Genomic DNA, 21,732 nt, shown 5'->3' on the forward strand with positions numbered 1-21,732 from the left:
ATAAATGTTCTAAACAATGAAATGCTAAAATCATTTCAACTGGACACCAAATTCACAATTCTCATCATTATTATTCAATGTTTTCTTGGAGGCTGTAGAAATACAATGAGAAAATTATATTACTTATAAAAATTTGGAAGGCAAGGAAACTATTTCTCTATTAATATGATTAAAAAATCAAGAAAGCCCAAGATCAAATATGATTTGGAAAGTTGGTTGGTTATAAGATCAATATATTTAAAAATCAATACCTTCCTTCTTATACAGCATAAATTACATAGAAAAGTATAAGATCTTATTGAAGACTATAAAACAAGATCTTTACCAATATGAAAACTTACTTGTGTCAGAAAAATTATAATCACCATAAAACAGAAATTGATCTATATTCAATTTATAAATTCAATACAGTTGTCAATAAAATATCATTAAGTATTCTCATGGAGAAGGATTTGGGTGATTGGATAAAATGATCTTAAAATCTACTTTACTAAATCAATAGCCAAGGATATTTTTAAAAATAGTAAGATTCTATGTTGGCAAATTGAACACCAATAAAAAATAAATTTATAAAAAAAATAAATAAAAAATAAATTAAAAAATAAAATTAAAAGAAAACGTAAAAAAAAATAGGTTCAGCTGTGAGCATAGATGGAAATATTCCAAATAAAATTTTAATAAATGGAATCAGTATAAAGAAAAATAAATTTACAAAATGAAAAAAAAATAGTAAGATTTGCCTGAGCAAGCAACCAAACAAAACGTAAAGTTGCTGCAGTCAAATCTCTATAGTTTGATCCTAGGAGGGACCGATCGTGAATGAGACAGACGGTCAAGTCCAGGAGAGATTCAGGTACACGATCGTTCGTTAGACATGGTCTAACTCAGCAGGTAGACGGTGGATCGTTTGATACAAAAAGTGTCGGTGAGACGGCTGTCCACCTGGCGACAAGGGTAGTGGTCATATCAGATTCAATGTATAAAAGTACATTTTACGTAGACTGATGACATGAAGAAACTAAGTTGTATTAAACCTCTTGTAAAATAGTTTAAAAGGCTGTACAGTGTAGAGGCAGGATGTAGGGAAGGTGACGCGGCATCGTGACACAGCAGAGCTGCGGGTGCACGCTCCCTGAACCCCCTGCCCCCCATCCTGGGGCACTCCTCCTCCCCTGCCCCCCAAGGCCATCCCTGGGCTACACCCCCTAAACCCCCTGCCCCCCAAGGCCATCCTGGACACTCCCCCTCCCCCTGACCCCCCAAAGCCATCCCTGGGACACGCGCCCTGAACACCCCCTGCTCCCCAAGGCCATCCTGGGACACTCCTCCTCCCCCTGCCACTCCCAAAGCCATCCCTGGGCTACACCCCCTAAACCCCCCTGCCCCCTAAGGCCATCCCTGGGACACTCCCCCTCCCCCTGCCCCCCCCAAAGCCATCCCTGGGCTACACCCCCTGAACCCCCTGCTCCCCAAGGCCATCCTGGGACACTCCCCCTCCCCCTGGCCCCCCAAGGCCATCCCTGGGACATGCCCCCTGAACCCCCTGCCCCCCAAGGCCATCCTGGGACACTCCACCTCACGCTGCCCCCCCCCAAGGCCATCCCTGGGCTACACCCCCCCGAACCCCCTGCTCCCCAAGGCCATCCTGGGACACTCCCCCTCCCCCTGGCCCCCCAAGACCATCCCTGGGACACGCCCCCTGAACCCCCTGCCCTCCAAGGCCATCCTGGGACACTCCACCTCGCGCTGCCCCCCCCAAGGCCATCCCTGGGCTACACCTCCTGAACCCCCCTGCCCCCCAAGGCCATCCTGGGACACTCCCCCTGGGACACAGCGATAGGCACTTGGGACGCAACTTGTGCCTAGGCTTCCCCTCGTCTCCGGCTTTGGCAAGGCTGAGGTGTGAGTGGTCTGTCATGGGGCCGGGGCAGGAGCTTGCGATTTGGAGGGTTGGGTTGCTTGGGCTCGAGGAGCTTCTGAGGACGTAGGGGAGCCCTGTGGCGCCGCAGGAACAAGGGAAGGCTGCGGACACGGGGCTCCCCTTAGCACCTCTGCACAGGGTAGTGACAGCAAGCCCCCCCCCCCCGGGCTGGATTCGAATTCACCTGAAGATGGCTTTTGGGCTCTGGGAGGGGAACCGTGCGCTGAGGTCACAGGGAGTTTCACCCGGGAGTGTGGGGGCCTGTGTTTGCACCCCCGAAGACTCCTCCCCGGAGGCCTGAGCACCCTGCTGAGGCTCGGCGGCCTTGGGTGCAGCTGGCTTCTGGGACATGCTGGCTAGGGAGGCTGCGGGCCTCAGGGTGGCCGTGGGGCTGGGGTGGCTGCGGGCCTTGGGGTGGCTTGGGGCTTGGGGTGGCCACGGGTCTCGGGGTGGCCATAGGGCTGGGTGTGTGGCTGCGGGGCTCAGGGTGGCCGTAGGGCTTGGTGGCCACAGGGCTGGGGAGGCCATGGGGCTTGGCATGTAGCTGTGGGTCTTGGGGTTGCTGTGGGGCTGGGGTGGCCGCAGGGCTGGGCATGTGGCTGCAGGGCTGAACATGTGGCCACAGGTCTTGGGGTGGCTGTGGAGCTTGGGGTGGCTGTGGGGCTGAGGAGGCCATGGGGCTGGGGTGCCTGCGGGTCATGGGGTGGCTGCAGGTCATGGGGTGGCTGCGGAGCTTGGGGTGGCCGCGGGGCTGGGGAGGCCACGGGGCTGGGGTGGCTGCGGGTCTCGAGGTTGCCACAGGGCTGGGCGTGTGGCTGCGGGGCTGGGCGGGTGGCCGCAGGGCCTGGTTGGTCAGGGAGCTAGGAAGTAAGTTCAGGCAACTTGCCGAGGGTCGCACCGAGGTCACCAGGACCCAGGTCGTCTGCTGCGGAAGCCCCCCGACTGCTGGAAGTTTCTCAGGGCACATGTCAAGGCCACAGACTCTTAGTGACTTGGGCCCGACGGTGGCCCCTCGGTCAGCGCGGCTGTGGAAAGCCCCATCTGCCAGCGAGGCTGACTCATCCTTAGGCAGCTGCGCAGTAAGGGGGGGCTGCTGGTGGCTTTCTGGGGGCCGGAGGCACCGTGCGCCCCGAGAGCCCCCGCTGGGTGGTCACCCTGCTGCCGGCCCGGCTTCTGCGCCCGTGTGGCTGTTGGTTAAGCGCCGTCAAGCCCGCCTCGCTGCCTCCTCGTGTCCGCCCAGCCGCGGAGCGTGGGTCCTCGGCATTCAGAGCTGACGCCCGAGAGGGGCTGGCCCATGTCGTCGGGTCGCCTTGCCGTTTTAGCCATGATGCCGGCGGTGTCGACGCAGGAATGACTGTGTACGGGGATGAGCCACCTGTCTGAACGCTCGCTCCTTTCGTTAGGGGCCCCTGCCGATCACCTGCTGTGCCGTGTTTTGTCGCGTCGCACGTCATTGATCCGTTTAAACGTTTCCATACTTTTTCTCTAAGAGGCTGTGTCGTTAAGAAAGCATCGAGAAATGACAGATACACAGGCTTCTTTATATTAGTTTGATTTTTGTCACCATAATTGACGTGCGGATGGTGTTTCCACGTGGATATACCCAAGCAGGCTTTTGGAAGTAGGTGCATGGAATTAAGGGAAGGCGACGTATCTACATAGTCTGGAAATGTCTGCCTAATGGAAGCTTAAATAATCACGCCTTTTTTTTTTTTTTTCTTGCCAACACATGAGAAAGGTGTAGCACGGTCGGGTTGTGTCCCCTTTACTCAGGAAAGCCGCTCTGCCCCAGACTGTCTCGCATCTCCTCGGCCAGGGCGGTGTCCCGTGGTCTCAGTCACAGCAGGCGAAGCTGATGAAGCCAGGATCCCTCCTTTCAGACTTCCTGCGTTGGAATGTGCAAGAACAGAAGCAGCTCGGGCCTGACTTTCGAGTCCGTAACCAAGTAACCACAAGATTTGGAATAAAGGTTCAAAAGGCATCCTTACAGAGGTGACCTGTAAGAGAGAGAATCAAGAAAGAAAATAGGAGAAAACGATCCAAGTCAGAAACTGGGGGAGTACTGACGTGGAGAAGAGAGGGGATTAGGTTTAGGTGAAAAGGCTTCAGCTTGGGACAGGGTCTCCCGGGTGGCGGGGATCCAGCCCGGCCTCGAGCCCCACATCCCTGCATCAGGCTCTGCGCTCAGCGGAGAGGCTGCTCCAGAGGCTCTCCCTCTGCTCCTCCTCCAGCTTGGGCATGCTCTCTCCATCAGAAAATAAATAACTACTTAAAAAAAAAGGTGAAAAGCAACCACAACCTCTCACCTGTGAGGAGGGCTACTGCAAAAACAAAAACAAAAACAAAAACAAAAAACCCAACCACAACAACAAAACCAAAACAAAACAAAAAAAACCCAACAAAAACAACAACAACAACAAAACAAAAACAAATAAAAAAAAATAAGCGTCATTTCTCCACGGCTAGGATGTGGAGAAAATTGTGAACTCTCAGTAGAAATGCAGAACAGGGCAACTGCTATGGGAACCAGTATGAAGGTTCCTCAGAAAATTACAAATGGAATCATCCTATGACCCAGCGATCCCGTTTCCTGTTTCCAAGAATTTCCCCCAGAACTGCGGTCAGCATCTGGGCGAGCTCTGCACACCCACATTCCAGGCAGCAGCGTCTGAGCAGCCGGGGGAGGTGTCCGTTGTCGGGGGACGAGCAGATTCGCGCATGTGGCACCTGCACACGAGGGAACACTATTCATCCTGGAAAAGGGAGGAGGCCATCGGACCCTCGAGCTGGAGAAGCGAGCCTGACGCCTCACGCCACATGACACCGGCCCACGCAGGAGGACAGACGTCGGGAAGCCACTGGAGGAGGCCCCCGTCCCAGGTCCTAGAGGCGGGAGCAGAGGAGTGGGTCCCGGGGTCGGTGGGAGAGGGAGCAGGGAAGCTGTCGGGGAAGGGACGTGGAGTCACGGTTTCACCCAGTGAGGTCCGGAGACCTGGGGAGCGCACCCGGCACCCTTGAACTGAACCCCTAAGTATGGTACCGATGATACATTTCATGTTACGTGGTCATCTTATTATTATTATTATTATTATTTTGACCACAGTTTTTTTTAAAAAAAAAAACAAAAAACAAGTATCTCCGTGTTCTGCTTCGGGGGGCGTGGGCCAGGGCCCGAAGGCCGGTCGCAGGTGGTGCAGCTGCCGCTGGTCCCCCAGCCTTGGCCTGAGACCCAGCTCGCAGCGCATGGGGACTGACTCCAGATCTCGGCTCGGGTCCCGTCCTCCGTGTCTTGGGGTCGAGCCCCGCAGAGTCTGCTTGGGGTCCTCTCTATCCCTCTGCCTTGCTGCCCACTCCCACTTTCTCTCCAATAAATAAGCCAATAAAATCTTTTAAAAAAATTTTTTTTGAGAAAGGCTCATCACTCAGAGCCACGATCCTCCGTTTATGGGTCTAGCTCTGCTTGGAGTGTGAACTTTGGGAACGAGCGTCGTGCCTGCCTCTGTGTACCGACTTCTAATGCACCGTCTGTCCCGGAATACGTTTGTGTCCTATAAATAGAAAAGGGGGAAAAAAGGTAAAAAACAATGTGAGGGGGAGAAACGAGGGGAACCAGATAGTGTAGGGTCAGGTGTTGAGAAAAAGCCCGAGTCCTCGGGATGGAGGCCAAGCCCGCGCCGGTGCTCTACAAATACTGGCGGCGGGAGCAGGGTCGGTGTGGGTGGCTGGGACGCCTTCGTGGGGAAGGTCTGTCTCCCCAAGAGACTGTGGAGCCCGGGAATTCAGGGCCACACGTGTCTGCCGATGGGTCTTGCCTTTGCTGGAACTTCCCGAACTAAGCATTTTTTTTTTTCTCTAATCATTCTTTTTTTTTGTTTTGTTTTAATCATTGTTTTTAATGATAGAATTTCCTCTGTGCCAGTGTGTCCGTTATGACCCATTTCTTGACTCAGTTTACCAAGTGAGAAATAACAGGGTGCTGGGTGCGTGTGAGTAACAAGTAGGCTCGAGAATCTTTTTTTTTTTTTTTTTTTTTTTTGGGACACACTTGGAGATTCTGATGCGGAATGAATTGTCACAGAAGAACCACCAGTGACATGACTTCCTCAAAGAGCATGAGAGTCGTCCAACCATTCCTCAGTGTCCATGACAATATCAGCAAACAGATGATTTGAACTAGTTTGGCCAAGATGCGGGGCTCCCCATGATCATCGTAAAAGAAAACTGTGCGGTGGGACGAGAAAGAACGTGCAATGAATTTACATTCAGGTCTGGTTTATGCGCGCTTTCCCCGTAACGGCTCAAAAATAGTGCACGGTCTTTTTTTTTTTTTTTTTAATCTTTATTGTATATCTTCCAAAATGTTTACCCAAATGCGTTTTGCTAAGAAATCCAGATCCTTGGGGAAAAAAAAAAAAAAAGGAAAGAAAGAAAGAAATACAGATCCTTGGGCAGCCTGGGTGGCTCAGTGGTGCAGTGCCTGCCTTCGGCCCAGGGCGTGACCCTGGGGTCCCGGGATGGAGTCCTGCGTCGGGCTCCCTGCATGGAGCCTGCTTCTCCCTCTGCCTGTGTCTCTGCCTCTCTCTCTCTGTGTCTCTCATGAATAAATAAATAAAATCTTAAAAAAAAATTGAAATCCAGATCCTTGAAAAAAAAATTATAAGAAAGGACTTGTTGGGGTGAATGATGCGTCTGAGTTGGGAATAGGCTTTGAGATCATGGCCAGCATCGTGAGCTGTGTCCGTCCGAACAGGGCTTTTTTCCAGGTTCCAGAATCTATTAATTCTTCAAGCATGGTGGTCACTCAGTCATTCTGGGTTTCAGTTCATTATTATTATTTTTTTTTTAATTTTTATTTATTTATGATAGTCACAGAGAGAGAGAGAGAGGCAGAGACATAGGCAGAGGGAGAAGCAGGCTCCATGCACCGGGAGCCTGATGTGGGATTCGATCCGGGGTCTCCAGGATCGCGCCCTGGGCCAAAGGCAGGCGCCAAACCGCTGCGCCACCCAGGGATCCCCAGAGGTTTCAGTTCATTAAACAGTGACGTGGTGACGGTGATAAATAGGACGCGGGTGCAGCAGTGAGCCCGGCACAGTGCCTGACACGCGGTAGCCGCCCGGCGCGGGCTCCTCGCCAAGGCTGCTTTCAGCACCGTGAGAAGGACGGTCTCTGTGTTTCAGCACCGTGATTCACTTTGCAGACCTTTCGGTGTGATTTCTGTTTTTTCGCTTTAACAATACTTGCGGGGAGATTCTCAGCTGGAGAGCTGGTAAAAGATCATGTTTCCTAAAGGACTCTTTACCTCACGTGTTTATGTTTAAGTACGTTTTATTTTTTATTATTTTTTAAAGATTTTATTTATTTATTCATGAGACACAGAGAGAGAGGCAGAGGCACAGGCAGAGGGAGAAGCAGGCTCCACGCAGGGAGCCCGACGTGGGACTCGATCCCGGGATCCCAGGGTCACGCCCTGGGCCGAAGGCAATGCTAAACCGCCGAGCCACCTGGGCTGCCCCTGTTTATTTTTTGATTTTTATTTCAAAATCACCACCCTCTATGTAACCACCCTCGTCCTCGTCATCATCCCGTGGCAGTACCGCTCTCTATCACGTGGCCCTCCCCACGTTTCTCGTATCTGCTCACGTAATCTTCGCATTCTCCAAGAAATTGGAGAAATTCCTCCAAAATGACACAAAAATATTGACAGCTCCAGTTTCTACTTTCTTTTTTTACGACCCCAGGAGTCACCCAAGCTGTAAGTTCTGGGAAGCTTCAATAATGTACGTGGCGGGTAATTCCTCACAGACCGATTTTTTATTTACTTACTTATTTTTTGCTTCCATAGACCATGCTGGTTCTTTGGGTCAGTTCTGGAGGTCAGAGGTCTCTTTCTACAGGGAGGTAGGTGCTGTTAGGAACGTCTCCCATCTTCCAGGTGGGAAAACTGAGGCACAGGGAGATCCGAGACTTAGACGTAGGGTAGGAGCAAGGACAATCAGCTCCAGCGTCTGCTCGTCTTAATCGCTTCATTCTACGGGACCCTAAATAGCGGGGCCCCTTATTGCCTAGATACCTACTACGTTTTACCGCGAGACTTGTTTTTACTTGTATATTTTAGGTCTCAAAGGGAGCAAGCAATTCTAACGTGTTCACTAAAAACACATTTTTCTCTAAGTGTTTGGGATTTATGATCTTGGGCTTTCAGAACCTTAAAAGGTCAAACGTCGTTACTCTATTCATCTTCTCAAACACTTTCCGCTTTATGAAAGGGCACCAATCTATTCGATATAGATGCAAAAATAGGATTTATGACACCTACAGGTCCTGGCTCTTCAATCAGAGCTCTTTCCGCTACGCTGCATAACATAGTGTCAGATTTTCAAAAACAGTCATTGTTAACGCCTGCAGCTATTTGAGACTGATCCCAGTTTTGGCAAAGAAAATAAATGATTCGGCTTAAAACCCTCTATATTTCAAGTCCGGAAGAGAAGTGCACCGCTCGCCCTCTGTATTTATGTGTTTGTAGGCAGACGCAGAGGGTAAGTCCTTGGTGCGGGGCCGAGGCTGGGCCTGGTGAGGGCTGCCGGGCACCCCTTCCAGGGCCTGGGGACTCAGCTGGTGCTTCTTCCTGGGGGCAGCTCTGCCGACGAGGGGGATGCAAAGGATGTCGTCCACCCCGCTGCCTGTCCTCGAGCCCGTGTGCGGCCGTCGGTCGGGGCACACGTGCCTACCGAGTGCCGGGAGTCACGCTGGGGACAGAGTGGGAACTCGGGGTGGGGGGACCCGCCCGCCGCAGACCCCCCACCCCTGGCCTCGCGAGCTGTTCCGAAGCCAAGTGGCCACCGCTGCTTTTTATTATATTTTGTGTCTTTTCCTTCTCTTGAACACACGGTGTGATGACGTAGACGCAGGACTTGGGGAGTCTTTTCAGAGTCCGAACGACTTTAGTCGGGGTGATTTATTTTTAAGTACAAAATCCCCCCCCCCCAAAAAAGTACAAAATCCAACGGGGATTTTTCAAGACTCCAAACAAGCTCCGTGGGACTCATAGTGTGGAGGTGAGGGCGTTTCGTGAGAGTGAGTGGTTTTTCAATCACCGCGGACACCGTCCCGGGCGGGAGCTGACTGTCACGGAGGCATTTATTTGTGTCTGGGACACGGACCGTGAGGATGAACCCCAATTGCTTGGGTTTGCGTGTTGGCCGACGGCGACCCCGACCACTGAACCGTGACGTCATGCTTCCTCGTTCATGGGTGCGGTGTGGTCTGCGGCCCACAAGTCCCGCTCCGGAGACGTCAGAGGCTTTCTTGGCGTTGGGCCTCAGCCAGGGCGCCGCGGCACCCCTGCCTCCCAGGATCGTGGCTCCCCTGCAGGCCGGGGCGGACGACGTCCTCCTCCTTTTAGGCTGTGAATCGAGAGTCTCAGCAGTTTTGTCGTCTCTTGGGAAGAACCTGAGAATGTGGCTGAGGGCTCTTGGCGGGGGCAGAGCCCCAAGAGGCTGCTCTGCTGGGGTCCCGGGGCCCAGATGCGCCTCGACAAGAGCAACCCGGGGACACTCGAGGAGTGCCGAGGGCATCTAGGTCTCCTTTCTCTTTTTCTCTTCCCCTTCCTTCCCTCCATCCTCTCGTCCTTTGACTCCTCCTTGTCCCCTTCCTCTCTCCCTGTCACCTGTGAAGGACGTCCAGGCTCCTGAGCCGGGCAGGTAAGTCTCCTCTCCAAGCGAGCCCAGCTTGTGACCTTAGTAAATGCCCCGTTTCACCCCCCTACCACCACCTGGAGCCCCATGTTTCCCCTACAGGCCTGTTTCTCTTGGATCATCGGACATCCTGTCATGTCTCTGTCCCCCTGTAGTCCCCCTTTTTCCTTTCACCAATTCTCTTCTCACCTGCCTCTTTTTCCCCATGCACGTCCTTTGGGAAACATGCCTTCAGGTCCTTTTCTGTCCATTCAGGTCGTGATTTTCTCTGATCCAATGGGAATTTGTACAAACATACATCCCAGCAATTCCTTGTCTTTTGTTCCTGTTGATGTTTTTACATATTATCCCATTCTAATTAGGTTGTACGCCTTTTGAATCGCAGGTAATATCTTTTACCCCTCCGTAACCCCACTTTCTTAGATTATGGGGTTTTTTGAACCAACAAATAAATAAGGACGACCTTTTATCTTTTGGTAAGTGGCTACATGCTGTGTAGACATTGGTCGTTATTATTACACAGAATATGGAGAGAAAAGACATTACTCATTAATATTTTGTGCCTGAAGGAAAAGAGATATCATTGTCCAAAATGATGAATATTGGAAAAGAAGGGAGTCGATATTTGGTGTGGCAGATGGTAAATTTAAGTCGATAATGGTACTATTAAAAAATACCAGGATTTAAGTCAATGGTTAGGATTGACTTAGAGGAGGGGGGCGCCTGGGTGCTCGGTCAGGTCAGCTTCTTGATCTTAACTGAGGTCACGATCTCAGGGTTGTGGGATCGAGCCCCACGTCGCCTCTGCCCTCGGTGGGGAATCTGCTTGGGATTCTCTGCTCTCCTCCCCCCTGCCCTCTGCCCCTGCTCCTGTGTGCCCCCGTCTCTAAAATACATAAATAAGTATCTTAAAAGGGAAGAGGGGCGTAACCCCTGGATACCAAGCCAGTTATTATTATAATCATATTTTTGCAAGGTTAGTGGAAGACCTATGAGACAAGAATTAACTGCTTTAATTCCTGAAGCCAGGACAGTGACCTTTGTTTTTTTCTGTTGTTTTGCTTTTTTTGTGACCTTTGTTTGAATGGGTTATTTTTCACGTGTAAGCCTTTTTCACCGCGTGGTCTTATGTGGTTGCAGAGGCAGCATGGTTGGCGGACGGGGTGCCTCATATGGCGGTGAGGCTTTCGTCCATTTGGGTATTTTGGTGCTGGAGGGACGGAAATACACCACGCTGGGCTCCGACTTGCCCGTCAGTGGGCCTGGCCGGCAGTTATTTCCGACCCTATTTTTTCTGTTGTGATGGTTACTATCTTCAGCCCCGGACTAAACCCATAAAGGACTCAAATCATCATCTCCCCAGCCCCGAGAACACCCCTGCAAAGTGACCAAACACATACACTACATAGAATTGCAAAGCAGGAGGGGGGTGTGTGGTCCTGTTGTAGGGTTAGGTTCTCAAACTCCGGGGGAGCATCGCTGGGTGACTGGAGATTCATTGCTACGTGTTAATTGGGAGCAGGAGAACAGAAGGTCACAAAGACCAACCCTAAGGGCAAGCAGATCTGTGTTCAAGTCCTGACGCTCCTAGTTACTGGTCACGTGACCTCAGGCAAGTCCATTAACATCCCTACGGCGTCAGTTTCCTCTTTGGTGAAATGGAGAAAGGAAGACATGACCCTCCCCGTGGGTTTAGGGCATTAAATCAGCCACACCGTGCGGTTGTTGTTTATCACCACCCTTCAGTGTTTGACGCTATTAGAAATTTTGCAGGAAGGCGGAGTGGAGGCTTTAGGGGAAGTTGCAGGGGACTGTGGGCTAAAGAAAGCTCACGCCTGTGTCTTTATGCTCCTTGAAACAAAGCAGGAAAAATCATGCAGTCATTAATCATAGAAAAGCTGAGGCGCCCGGGTGGCTCGTGGAGTGCCTGCCTTCAGCTCGGATCAGGATCTCGGGCTCCCTGCCCGGTGGAGACTCGCTTCGCCCTCGCCCTCTGCCCCTCCCCACCACTTGCACTCTCCCTCCCTCCATCAGATAGATACATTCTTCCCCCCCAAATATTGAAAGAATCCTATAAAAACTATTGAGTCTCATTTGTGGATGGGGATGGAAACAACGGAGGGAAAAGGAATAGGAACGGGATCAAAGCAGACCTCCCTTTGTGACGCACGTGACGCATCTGTGGGCGAAATACCCTGTTAACCGGTAAAAACATACGGGACATTCATCCGAGGGAAGCACATTAGAAGTATTCCGAAGGTAGATAATTCTATTTTATGATAAAGAATCAGGAGCACCAGGTGGCTCAGCAGTGAGGCATCTGCCTTTGGCTCAGGTCGTGACCCCAGGGTCCCGGGATCGAGTCTCGCGGAGCCCGCTTCTCCCTCTGCCTGTGTCTCTGCCTCTCTCTGTGTCTCTCAGGAATAAATCCTTTAAAAAAATCTATCCATGCCTAATAATTCACTCTCATTTCCCTAATCCTAAATGCATTTAATCATCACTTGTTCTTAACATAAATATTTCACGTAACCTAAATTACATGCTACATTTTTCCAGCTCTCCTCCTGTGTGTTCCCCGAACCAGGAGGAGGCTTATATCTGGCATTTGTTTCTTTTTTTTTCTTTTCTTTTCTTTTTCTTTTTCTTTTTCTTTTTCTTTTTCTTTTTCTTTTTCTTTTTCTTTTTCTTTTTCTTTTAATTTTTCTTTTTCTTTTTCTTTTTCTTTTTCTTTTCTTTTTCTTTTTCTTTTTCATCTGTTTCATTAATGGATGGTTAGTAAGGTGGACTGACCATGTCAGGATGTGAGATGCTTTGAGGACAAGAGCATTTTAAAACATTCTCCCAAAAAGAATAAATAAATAAATAAATATGTAAGTAAGTAAATAAATAAATAAATAAATAAAACATTCTCCCCAAACTTGTGCATTTTTCTTTTTTCTTTTTTTTTTTTTTTTTTTTTTTGCATTTTTCTATATTCAATGTTTCATCTTGGTTGAATGTCCAACAGGTTTTGGGAACCTCAGGCTATTGATGAACAAACGTGATGGGCTCCATTCTAAAACTCCCTTTTTTTAAACAAATAAGCTGGTTATTTCGTCTGCCTCTGCCTGCCCCCCTGCACCCCCCAACCATTCTCCACACTTCCCTGGTCCGCTCCGGCCCCGCCTCCCCCAGGGCCTGAGCTCTCTTGCTTTCAGCTTTGCACGCATCCAGCCCACGTGAGCCTCCTCTCGAGGTCAGGGCACAGCGGGAGAGAAAAATCTGAGGGCGGCGTGCAGCCCTCCATCCCCTCCCACCCTCACTGGGTTTCTGGAAGTGGCTGCTTTCCTGGCTCTCCAGAGTCCTTGTTGGCTGTTGGCGGGACTCCTGGCCCCACGTCCCAGGTCAGGGGACCTGCGGGCTCTGCTCCGGTCCTGTCCTTTCCACTGGGGTGGGGTTTCCCGGGGCCACCCTGCATGCTCGACCCTCTTAGGCCCCTGCAAGAGGTCACTTCGATCCGCCTCCTCGGCGACACCCCCTCGAGTGCACCGTCCGATTCTTCTTGGGCCTTGACCGATGCAGCAGACGCCACTTGCTTCAGCCAGGAAATCCACGGCTTGTTTCTTTTTCCTACAATTATGATGGCGATGCCTCGAAACCTCAGGATGTTTCCATTGATTCCACGCTTTCCCCTTTATTGACTATGTTTTGTTTGTCTTTGCATTTCTGAGTCTACACCAACCCTTCGGCTCGTTGCCTCTCTCACAGGACGTGTTAAAGGAATCTTTGTTCGGTGGAGCCGAACTGAATTCACACGGAATTCTCTTATTTTTATTGCATCAGACTCCGTGAGTAATAATGCCGAAGTGCACAGAGACGATTGAGGGACCGTCTGCCTACATGACGCCAAAATGGTCGTGTCTGTGATCATGTTGCGCATTATTTCTCCTTTTCCATTGTGTGATTTGCCGTATTTATTCTCATGCAGAAACTTAATGACTCTTTTTTTTTAATTCATTTTTTATTGGTGTCTTAATGACTCTTTTAAAATTGGAAAGAGCTTGCTCTGATGACATTTTATAGATGCATTTGTTCTTTAATATTTACGTGCAAATTATAGTCATAATATGGACAGACGCTTTTAAAGGTTATTGTTGGATCAAGGTAATTACGGGGTCAATTTATATAATCGGGAGGTAAGTTCAAGCGGAAGTGAGCCTATATTTGCTTTTCTTTTTCCTTTTCTTTTTTTTTTTCTGAATGAGCTGCACCTTTTCTTGCTGAGCTAATCGATAAGTGGAATGATACATTTGCTTTTTTTTTTTTTTTTTTAATGAGCTACTAAAGTTTCTCACCTACCACCTGCAATTCTGAAAGTGCCTTTTAAGTCTCTTGGGTTTGAGCTGCTTGCCTCCTACCCACGCACCCTCATCCTCTGCCTCCATTGAAACAATAGTCCTCAACTTTGTGGTCAGCTGAGGCCCCCGGGGACCTTCCAACACGCCAGGCATTAGGGATTTCTCCTTCCTGTGGACTCCTGTAGGATCTCTTCCATGTTCATGTCACCTGCCGCCCTTCCTGGTCACTGCAGTACATGCTCTTCTCCTGTACGAGCCTACTGCTTTTTGAAGTCATGTTATACTTACTGTTATATTTCCCATACTGCCACGCATGGTATCTTAAACAAAATAAATATAAGACCAAAGTCTGTTGAGATACGGACTTCTATATAGTTTGTAATGTTGATAAATATTTACAACATTAGTGACTTTACTCATTCCTGTTTTTTTTTTAATGTGTTGAAAATTTTATTAACGTTTAGTTTAAAAAGCTTTACACCCCCCCCCCAAAAAAAACAAAAAACAAAACAAACAAACAAAAAAGCTTTACACCCGTTCCAAGCCAATTCATAGAAGGTTCTCGAAGAAGTTACCCATTAGGGTTTGGTCCTTTGTTTAGAAGTCGTGGGGCCTTGGTATTTTTTTGTTAAGCGGTTTAAGAATTCATTATCTTGGTCCAGGGCTGGTAATATTGCACCACTTTCTTCTCCCTCACAAAAATGGTTCTCGATAATGTTCAAAGCAGTCAGGGCAACCTGAGGATTCTCATGAAGTTGCAAAGCCTCAATTTCATCAATGCCACCAATTTCTTCTATCAGAAGACACAGATTTTCCTTCTCTGAAAGCTTCTCTGCTGCCTGGAGGATAAAAGAGATAACGTCAAGGATGATGATAACAATTTTGGTGTCTTGGATGGTAAGCAGATGCACCAGTGGCTCCAGGACTCCAGAGTGGACAAGGTGGATCAACTGGTCAGTGGTGCCTCCAGTTGTGAAGGTAGCCATGGTCCACACAGCCTCTTTCTGGACTTTAAATTCTCCATTTTTTAGCAAAGCCACCAAGGGACAATTGACTACTGTGACGGGCGACACTATATAGCAGCAAGTAGGGCATAAATGTTCATTGCTCTCCCAGGTCTTGGAGAGGAATCCGATAGAACCGACCCAACAGATTAAAAATTATAATCAATGCTAAGAAGAAATGGGATTTTGAGATATTACTAGGAGGAAATTTAATTCTATAAAGGATAATTAGGGGAAGTGTCTTTGAGTAAGAGACACTCCGTTGGAACCTTGAAGGAAGTCCCTCAGCATATATATCCACTTACATCTCATTGGCTGAAATCTGGCGGCCAACTCGAAAAGACAGGGAAAGCTGGGAAAATCGCCAGTCCTAACAAAACTGGGCTCTGGTAGCAGAGAAGGAATTAGCAAGAGGCGGTCAAGCAGCAGCGTCTGTTCCCCCACCAAGACTCTTCATGCTCCTGTTAGAAATCAGGCTACATGTCAGTTCATGCAGAGTCTTGATAATATCTTAATTTTATCCGATTTAGGGAACCACCGAGTGGCTTTAAGTAGAGAAGAGCCATAATTCTGTTTGTATTTTTAAATGGTCGCTCTACCCACCATGTGGAATATGGAGTAAAGGAGGTTAGGAATGAGCAAGAAGAGCAGATGGTGGTGGCTGGACTGGCAGAGTAGCACCAGAACGGAGAGAAGTGGCCGGATTTTAGATATCCTTGGGAGACAAAAATCGATCAGACGTGGTGAACCCTGGGATAAAGTGGTTATTAGGTAAAGAGAAGGTATCAAGTGTGACACTCAAAGGATGTACATGGAAAAATAACGCGTCTGCACAAGTTATGTGAGAAAACAACCACATAGATGTGTGTATATAGACATTAACCCTTGGTGCACACTCAGCTCCTGTAGGAAAAGTACCGATCCAGATTCTGAATCACTTTAGTAGGATTTTCAAACTATTTGCATGGCTATTGGATATTAGAGTTGACATTTTATTTTTTATTTTATTTTATTTTAAAGATTTTATTTATTTATTCATGATAGACATAGAGAGAGAGAGGCAGAGACACAGGGAGCCCGACATGGGACTCGATCCCAGGTCTCCAGGATCATGCCCCGGGCCAAAGGCAGGTGCTAAACCTCTGAACCACCCGGGGATCCCGAGTTGATGTTTTAAAAATGATGATCACTTTTTTTGTGAACTTACATAATTAAAAGATAGTCTGTCATTGTAGTTGCCATAATCATCATCTTCAGCTCTTATCTAAAATTGTGTTTTCCAAAAATAAAATAAAATAAAATAAAGTAAAATAAAATAAAATAAAATATAATAAAATATAATAAAATATAAAATAAATAAAATAAAATAATAAAATAAAATAATAAAATAAAATAATAAAATAAAATAAAATAAAATAATAAAATAAAATAAAATAAAATAAAATAAAAGTGTTTTCCTTTCGGTATGTAGATCCCTGACCTGGTTCCTGTGGGATTTGTAGAATTAACATAGACGTTATCCCATCCCTGAAATGACCTGAATTCTTCACAGCCTAGAAACAGATTTTGGCAGATTAATTATGTTCAGTGTATCAGTAACTATATTTGCCTTCGTAATATGAAGTAGTCTTTGAGAATAAAAATGTCTGAGATGTAGTTTCAGGGTGCTTTCTGTGAACTTCCCAGGTTTTAAATGTTTACTCCTGTAGTAATGATTTCAAAACACCTTGACGGTTGACACCTTTCTAGGTGGCACCAAAGAAAGCAGTTGGTTTTAGGTGACCAGCTGCTTCTCAGGAAAAAAGACAAAGTAGTAAATTTTGTTAATAATCCTAAGTGGCCACATTTTATAATTTGGCCTGGTTTTATATCGGCTAGATTGGCTACTTATTCATCCTTCTAGACAGTGGCCTTTGAAACTATTAGCTTAATTACTGGTATGTGTGAAATATTGCTTATATGAACATTAGGACCAGAATTTATATACATGTTACCAGAATCCTGGTCTCAGGATCTACGATGGGGGCCCCTTTATGATTAAAATTACCTCAATAACATTTCCTTTGGTATTTCTTGGAAAGCTACTCTCATATATGGAATTTAACCCAAAAGAAAACATTCTGACATCCCAGTATATTTTTTAAAGGTTTGAAGTTCTTTCGACAGTAAATACTAAATAACGAGAGCTATCACAAGTCCTAGGGTTTTAAATGGGCACAGAACCCAAACTTCGAGAAAATGGCATGAAAGTTCAGCATGACCGAATAAACTTGGACATGAAAACAAATTTCCTGCCCAAAAGGGTTATTTTAGTTCTACAACAAGTTATTAGAGTAGGTTGTGTGATACCAAGACCTAGAGATCCTTGAAAAAAATTGAGTCAGGATGGCACAAAGCTTAAACTAAAGTAGACATAACCGAGGTGTGTGTTTTTTTTTTGTTTTGTTTTTTGTTTTTTGTTTTTTGTTTTTTTGAATTAAGAACTCTCGACATTATTTGCTGGTGGTGGTGGTGACAAAAAGGAGAGAAAGTTATTTAATATATTTTGGAAAATATATGGAGAGAATCTGTTACCCGATAAGAGGTTTAATAATTTTGGTATTTTTAAGACTTTGTTTTTCCGTTGCTGCAGTCAGTGAGGATAAAGGAATTTGGGTGGGTGAAAATGGGAAGAATTCTAGGTGATAAACCTGTGAGACTGTCCGCAAAGAGAGAACTGGAAAACGTAAACCGACGTCATAATAAAACTTACCTTTGTTAAACATTTACATTCTAGGTGTTTTAACTCTTTACCTGTTGGGCCATCGCCATCACACCAACAGGGCCAGTAGGTACTATCAACGTCCTGATGGCCTTTTATGAATGAGGGAGCCCGGGGTCCTGTGCTGGTTGCAGGTGGAGGCCAAAGAGGACCAGAGATGGTTCCAGGGCCGGGGCTCAACGACGCTCAGCTGGGGCCTTGGGCGGGGGATCTGAACGGATTCTTCCAAGGCTAACAGCTGCTCATCGAAGTAAAATACGTCGGAAGAGCCACTCGGACACGGACGTTATCTGAAAAGGCAAAGATTACTTGCTTGGGTCGATCGTTCCAGCACATGGGGGCTTTTCAGTGGCTTTAACGGAGCCTTCTCGCCACTGTTCCGTCGAGACGCAGCAATTCCGCTTCCAGGCATCTACCTGTAGACGGCTGCCCCGGCTGCCCTGGGAGGAGAGTTTGGGGCCTTGGGAAATACATCAGTAAAAAGGGTTGCAGGTGAATCTCGTAATCAGGGGAGGTGGGGAGCATGCTGCTCAGTATGGTTCCCCACCTTGGCTGCAGGTTGGAATCTGGAAGATCTATTTATTTATTTATTTATTTATTTATTATTTTTTACTTTGGAATCTGGAAGATTTATTTATTTATTATTTTTTATTTTGGAAATCTGGAAGATTTAAAAGGCAGTAATGTCTTGATCCTATTGCCCAGTGCTCTAATTTAGTTGGCCTAGGGTACAGCTGGGACACAAGTGGATTGTTAGAACCCAGCAGGTTCTAACGTGTGGCCAACTTTGAGAAGACTTGCTCTGCGGCAGACCTGCTCAACCAGTGTTATCTACACAGTCTTGGGCTAGAAATAGGGAAAGGTTTGCAATCCATTGAGATTTGATTCTTCTCGGCCCTTAGGGTGGCCAGATGTGTTGGGGGAGGCACAAGTGGCAGGTGCACTTTGACTTCCTACGAGTGTCCTTTTCTCTTTATGCCGCTGCACCCTACGAATACGCTCGTTCCCTACGTCTGTCATGATCTGAAACAGGATGGCTTGCAGAGCTCTAGAGTAAAGCATCTGGATTTGAACTCTCCAAATAATCATAGCATTTAGGCAGGGTTGCTGCACAGTCTCCTAAAATTCCTTTGCGACACCTCTTATTTTGTATTAGTATAAAGTTGCAGGAGATCTAAATGCCCACAAACATAAAATGAATAAATTGCATACCCATACTAGTTGGGTAGTTAAAAATGAACAAACTCTTCACATATATTGCAAAACACAAGAAATGGGCTCGAGAAGGGAGACCCAAAAGGCTCAATGTGTTTCTTTATCTACATCTTTTTTTTTTTTACATGTTTCTTTAAAAGTAGAACTAAATCAAATACAGCGAAAAGTCATGATCAGATTAATAATGACGGGGATATGGGTATTTGTTATCTTATGTTTTCTTATTCTCTGTAGTTGTCTATGAGCTTGAGATTAATTACCAATCAAGGGGTCAGGAAATCAAAATCCCTAGAGCACAAAATCATAAAATGCTAATGCCATAAAGGACAGCGGTATGGCTACCTCATTCAGTGCCCACATCATGTTCATGAACACGAGGGCTTTCCTACAGAAAGGGGAGGGCTTTTTCCCATTGCTCGAGATGACATTATTTTTGAGATTTGTCTGAAGAGAAAGAGGAGCCGTGCCCGCACTTGTGCCTTTGCCCAGGAGGGGTGACGATGGCCTCAGCCCCCTCCTCCCACTTGTCACCAGGGCCTGGTCTTTGCTTCCTGCCGGCCAGGACCCACAGCGCCTCCTCCCACTCCCGCGTGCCCCCTCAACCTGGGCTTCCTGGGGCTCCCTTCTCAGCCACAGCGGTAGAGTGAGAGTCAAAAATACACTCAGCAAAGCCCTCGATTCTCTCACCTCCGTTACTTGATTCATTCTGGCTTCCAGCCGGTGTCGCCAGCAGGTGGCTCCATGCATCTTCCTGGGGGGCCTAGTATGGCTGGGGGGCCGCCAGCCCTACCAGCTGGCTCCTCCCTAGAAGCTGCCCGGCTCCTCGGCTGCCCCACTTCTTGCCCTCCTCCCCCGCCTGGTCACTGCTTTTATGGCCTGGTGGCCCTGCAGCCCTCGGACCTGCCGAAGCAAAGCACCGCCCCCCCCTCCCCCCGCAGGAACTGGAGCTCGGAGGCCTGAAGATAGTGAGACCACCCGCGTTTTCCTACCACTGTCTCCTCATTCGAACAGTGGGAGGTGCACATTCTTGCCCTACGTGGCCTGTCTCTCTGAGACCCCGTGTCATCTTTGTCCGTCGGTGCACTTGATTCTCTCTCCTCTGGTTGCGGCCTCGGGATCCTCATACGTCTTATTGCGGTAGGTGCCTAGCCTCGTGCTAGCCGCTCGCTGCCTCTGCAATCAGCCATAGTCATTGCTATCGGATTGATGGTAAAAATACTACTCTGATTATTTTATTTCACCAGCTCCCCTTACCGTCTAAAATAAGGTGAATTCCTCTGTAGCCTGGCTCCAGGCTACATTTGTACTCTTGTTTCTTAGGAGTTTTCTCTTTTTAGACCTCACATCCTCATAATACCAATCACTCACTTGTGTTTGCTGGTTTGATTAATTCTCGCATCTTTCCCCTCTCCCTTCCATCTAGATGTTGTCCTCCCTTTCTGTCCTGGCAAAAACCTTACCCTGTATGCAAGGACGTAGTATACATCTCACCACTTATGCACATTTTTTATTTTTATTTATTTTTGTTTTTTTTATGCACATTTTTAAAATCCCTTAATGTGATATCTTCTCCCTTTGAACTTGCGTTGTGACCTGGACCTTTTCTCCAACATTCTGTCATTTCAAACATTTGTAAACCAATTGTTTGCAAAGTCTTTTTTCTTTTTGCCGTTACAGTCTTTTCTTTTTTCTTTTTTTTTTCTTTTGCCCTTACAGTCTTAAAAATTCTGGAGAATAAAACTGCCTAGTTCTCATATTTGTAGCCCTGTAGGACCTGTGAGGATAAATGCATTTAGCAGATGCATTATTTGAATCATACCGTCTCTTTCTCTTGAGATTAAGAAACAATTCAGTAGGAGGGATGATCAAGGCTGTCTTTATACAAAAACGGGTTTTGTCAATGAAATTAATTGGCCTGAGGATTGAAGCGATGATTGCCGTAGCCCCATGTGCTGATAAGTTGAATGGCTTTATGAAGTTTGCATGATTAGACGCTGCCTGCCTCGGATGCATTAGTCTTGCCAGAAACCGGTAACAAAAGTTCAAAAAAATCTCCTTTGTGTTCTAATATAAAGATCCTCCATGCAAAAAAGTAATTGCTTTTCTCAGCTGAGAAGGTCATAACTTTTCATAACAGATACGAATGTGTGTCTAATAAATAAATTTACCAAATCTAGTTTATTTTCTGCGAAACATGCCTGTGTATACTTCTGTCCCCATTGTTACGATTATGTGTTTAGCGAGTGTCAGTTATGATGTAGAAATTGTATAGAGGCATGGCATTGGCGTGGTTTCTGTTTGTTAGAATCCAAACTGATGAATGACCTGAAGCATGCAGGAATCAATGACCGTGGTCCCTAGGGGTATATTCTATTGAAAACAAAGGAAATCAAATTTTCATTTAGTTTAGCCTCTTTGGGAATCCCTGGGTGGCTCAGCAGTTTAGTGCCTGCCTTTGGCTCAGGGCATGATCCTGGAGTCCCAGGATCGAGTCCCACATAGGGCTCCTGGCATGGAGCCTGCTTCTCTCTCCTCCTGTGTCTCTGCCTCTCTCTTTCTCTATGTCTATCATAAATAAATAAATAAATCTTTTAAAAAAATAATTTAGCCTCTTCTGTCTGGGTTGGTAGATTCTGAAGACACAGAATCTTTGCAGCTCCTCCTATAAAGAGGTGGCGTCTGTTTTCTTACCCTTTGAATCCGCCCTGTCCTTGTGACTTACTTTGACTGACGGAACACGGCAAGAGTGACTTAATGGGACTTCTGAACCTCTGTTTCTAGAGGCCTGACCACTTAT

At 47.2% G+C, this 21,732-nt stretch overlaps 1 protein-coding gene across 14 annotated transcripts in view; it reads left to right on the forward strand.

Annotated features, from left to right (window-relative positions):
• INPP4B (inositol polyphosphate-4-phosphatase type II B) overlaps nt 1–21,732 on the forward strand; it is a 711,205-nt gene that overhangs the window by 408,671 nt on the left and 280,802 nt on the right. Inside the window, exon 1 of one of the 14 annotated variants that reach the window (XM_077860921.1) lies at nt 6,032–6,187. The exons of 11 other annotated variants lie outside the window; for them this stretch is intronic. In XM_077860921.1, coding sequence (XP_077717047.1) covers nt 6,123–6,187 — 65 coding nt within the window. In that variant the 5' untranslated portion in view covers nt 6,032–6,122. Of the gene's footprint in view, nt 1–6,031; nt 6,188–21,732 lie in introns of those variants that run through there. 2 more of the 14 variants (XM_077860926.1, XM_077860925.1) reach the window with 2 other exon arrangements.

The sequence above is a fragment of the Canis aureus genome, chromosome 20 (assembly GCF_053574225.1).
Source record: "Canis aureus isolate CA01 chromosome 20, VMU_Caureus_v.1.0, whole genome shotgun sequence".
NCBI lineage: Eukaryota > Metazoa > Chordata > Mammalia > Carnivora > Canidae > Canis > Canis aureus.